At 46.6% G+C, this 2,725-nt stretch overlaps 1 protein-coding gene across 1 annotated transcript; it reads left to right on the top strand.

Moving 5' to 3' along the window:
- Positions 1–1,858: 1,858 nt before the first annotated feature.
- Positions 1,859–2,360, top strand: GLOTRDRAFT_134529 (uncharacterized protein; the record flags this gene model as incomplete). Its single annotated transcript, XM_007873495.1, has 2 exons — positions 1,859–2,170; positions 2,247–2,360. The coding sequence occupies 2 exons, from the start codon at positions 1,859–1,861 to the stop codon at positions 2,358–2,360; spliced, it is 426 nt and encodes a 141-aa protein (XP_007871686.1).
- Positions 2,361–2,725: the final 365 nt, after the last annotated feature.

The raw sequence follows: 2,725 nt of genomic DNA on the forward strand, positions 1-2,725 counted from the left end.
TTGCGTCAAAGGTATTCCAAGAAACATGCAAGCTGCTAGGCATCAAATCCAAGCTCAGCACCGCTTATCACCCTCAAACTGATGGCGAAACTGAGAGGGTCAACCAAGAACTGGAAACCTATCTGCGGATATTCTGCGCCAACAATCCCAACGGATGGGCTGAAGTACTCTCTGATGCGGAATTTGCTCACAATCAGTGATCCCATTCAGCCAGGAACGAATCGCCTTTCTACCTCATGATGGGTTATCATCCGCAAGCAATACCTGCAGTCACAATCAATACAGAGCTACCATCAGTAGAGGAAAGGCTTAAACGATTACAAGCTGCAAGGGAAGAAGCGATCGCCATGCACGAATTGGCGAGACAGAAGATGATCGATAGAAGCTGACAAGGATTCACCCCATTCGAAGTTGGAGAGAAGGTTTGGCTAGAAGGCAAGAACCTACGGATCAATTACCCATCCAGGAAGATTGCCCCAAAACGCGAAGGACCATTCAAGATCAAGAAAGTTCTAGGCCCACTCTTGTACCATCTAGACTTACCCAAATCCTGGAAGATTCACCCCATGTTTCATCCCTCGCTCCTTTCACATTATCGAGAGAACTCCACTCACGGGCCGAACTATCTCCGACCTCCACCTGATGATATCGAAGGCGAAGAAGAGTACGAAGTTGAGGCCATCTTAGCCCATCGTGGGAGCAATTCATGCCGCAAGTACCTTGTCAAATGGAAAGGGTACCCGTCGGCCAAAAATTCATGGGAACCCAAGCATGTGCTTGAGAACACCAAGAGCCTACTTCAAGAATATAAAAGCCAGAACCATCTCTAGCAGAACTCACCAGCAACTCATACCATGTCTCGCTCATGGAATGATTTGTGCACCTTCACCTCTTCTCAACGTCCTCCTCGCAATTACCCCTGTGATCAGGACCCCCACTTTATCAGTATCATCCACCAAACCTTGACGGAACACTACCACAACCCATCCCTTCGACGTCGACTAGGACGAGATGCACTGGGGGCAGGTGTTGCCAGGGAAATATTGGAACTAGAGGATGATCTTCAAACAATCTCCAAGTTATGCGACCTGAACGCACAAATACAAGATTACGAGTCCTGAGGTACGAAGGTCGAGTCCTTACGCGCAAAATATGCCTGCGTGCCGAACGTTGCACTCCGTGAGAACCGTTTGTGCCAAGACGTCATGGGAGTTATGTTTTGTATTGCAGACTACATTTGTGAAACTCCGATTGGAAGTCTGGTTGTATGTGAGACCACAAAACCACTTTTGGCGCATTTTTGTAGTCTCTGGGACCATTGTTTGCTCATTTGTGGGCTCTATTCTTCGTCTTATCTCTCTTTTATTTTCTCTAGTCTGGTGCGTATGCTATACGGGTCTACAACAATATTTGTGTGAATTTATCGATTGTGTGTCTTGTCCTAGTCCGCATGGCGGTTTTACTTTTATTGCTTATCGTGGGAATTGACTATTGTAGTGGCTTGTAGTCAGTGGCTGAGGTGCAGGCCGCGTCGGTTTGGATTCCTGGACTCTGATTGGCTCCTGCCTTCTATGACATAGGCTCTCTGCAGGTTCACCCGATCTGCAGAGCCATTACATCATTGGTATCTGGAATTGATTGCAGGCTGTAGAAGGGCCAGAAAATTTGTGAAAAATGCGGGAAATCCATAATATATTCAGAGCTCTATAGCAAATCAAGGAATATACAAGATGATTCTGAGAGGTCTAGTGAAATTCAAATAACACTTCAAGAAAGATAGGAATATTTGTGTCAGCTCTATGATATACAGTGTAAAATAGGAAGTATCTTATGCCCAGCTCAGGACTTGTAACCAGCCATGCACAGCATTGGCCCACTCCCCCCAAGTCTACTCCAATCCACTTATGACACCGTGGAGCGCACTTCAGCGCAGCTCACCCATATCCTCCTGCATCGAGGACTACTCATTCTCCTTTGCTACTTCCTACCCGTCGACTATCAGAATCCCCCACCCAACCAGGAGACCACCCCAGTGACTTCCCATTCGACCTCTTGTCATCCAACCCCTGATCCAATTATCCATCCAACTGGATCCCGAGAAAACCCCATTGACGTCAACGGTCCAGCGTTGCCTACCAACATGACAGGAAGATATGGCAATATCTGCTGGGTATGTCAGCACCCTGGTCATTTCCAATCTCATTGCCGACTTTTCCGCTGCCGCATCTGTGGACGCACTCAACCAGGGCATTATCCATCTGCCTGTCCTCAACAAACTGTTTGGGACAATGCTATCCAAGAAGCCACCGAAGAGCAAGACTACGATGATGGCACTCTTGTGGACCTGGACAGTTCGGTAACCGGTCATGACTAGGAAGTTTGGGTAAACTTCGACCATAGGAAGGGGATAATGTTATGATTTTCCCATGCTTATCTCATTATATTTCCATTCCGAGCATTGCTATTGGACAGTACCTTTCTCTGAGTAGACCTTCCCATGGACGCTATCTTCTTCTCACACGTTATCTCCCTTGACTCACCTTCTACCAATGGGCACCCTTGTATTTCTCATTTCTCTGAGTTACATTCTCACAGGATAGCTTACGTGTCCTTTCTTATTGTTCTCTTCTTTGGGTATTAACCCCTATACCAGTTACTATATATACTGTAGGAAAACCCATGTATTCCTTAGTTCAACCTCCTGTTGAATACAGCGATTATCTGG

Source organism: Gloeophyllum trabeum (assembly GCF_000344685.1).
Source record: "Gloeophyllum trabeum ATCC 11539 unplaced genomic scaffold GLOTRscaffold_00259, whole genome shotgun sequence".
NCBI lineage: Eukaryota > Fungi > Basidiomycota > Agaricomycetes > Gloeophyllales > Gloeophyllaceae > Gloeophyllum > Gloeophyllum trabeum.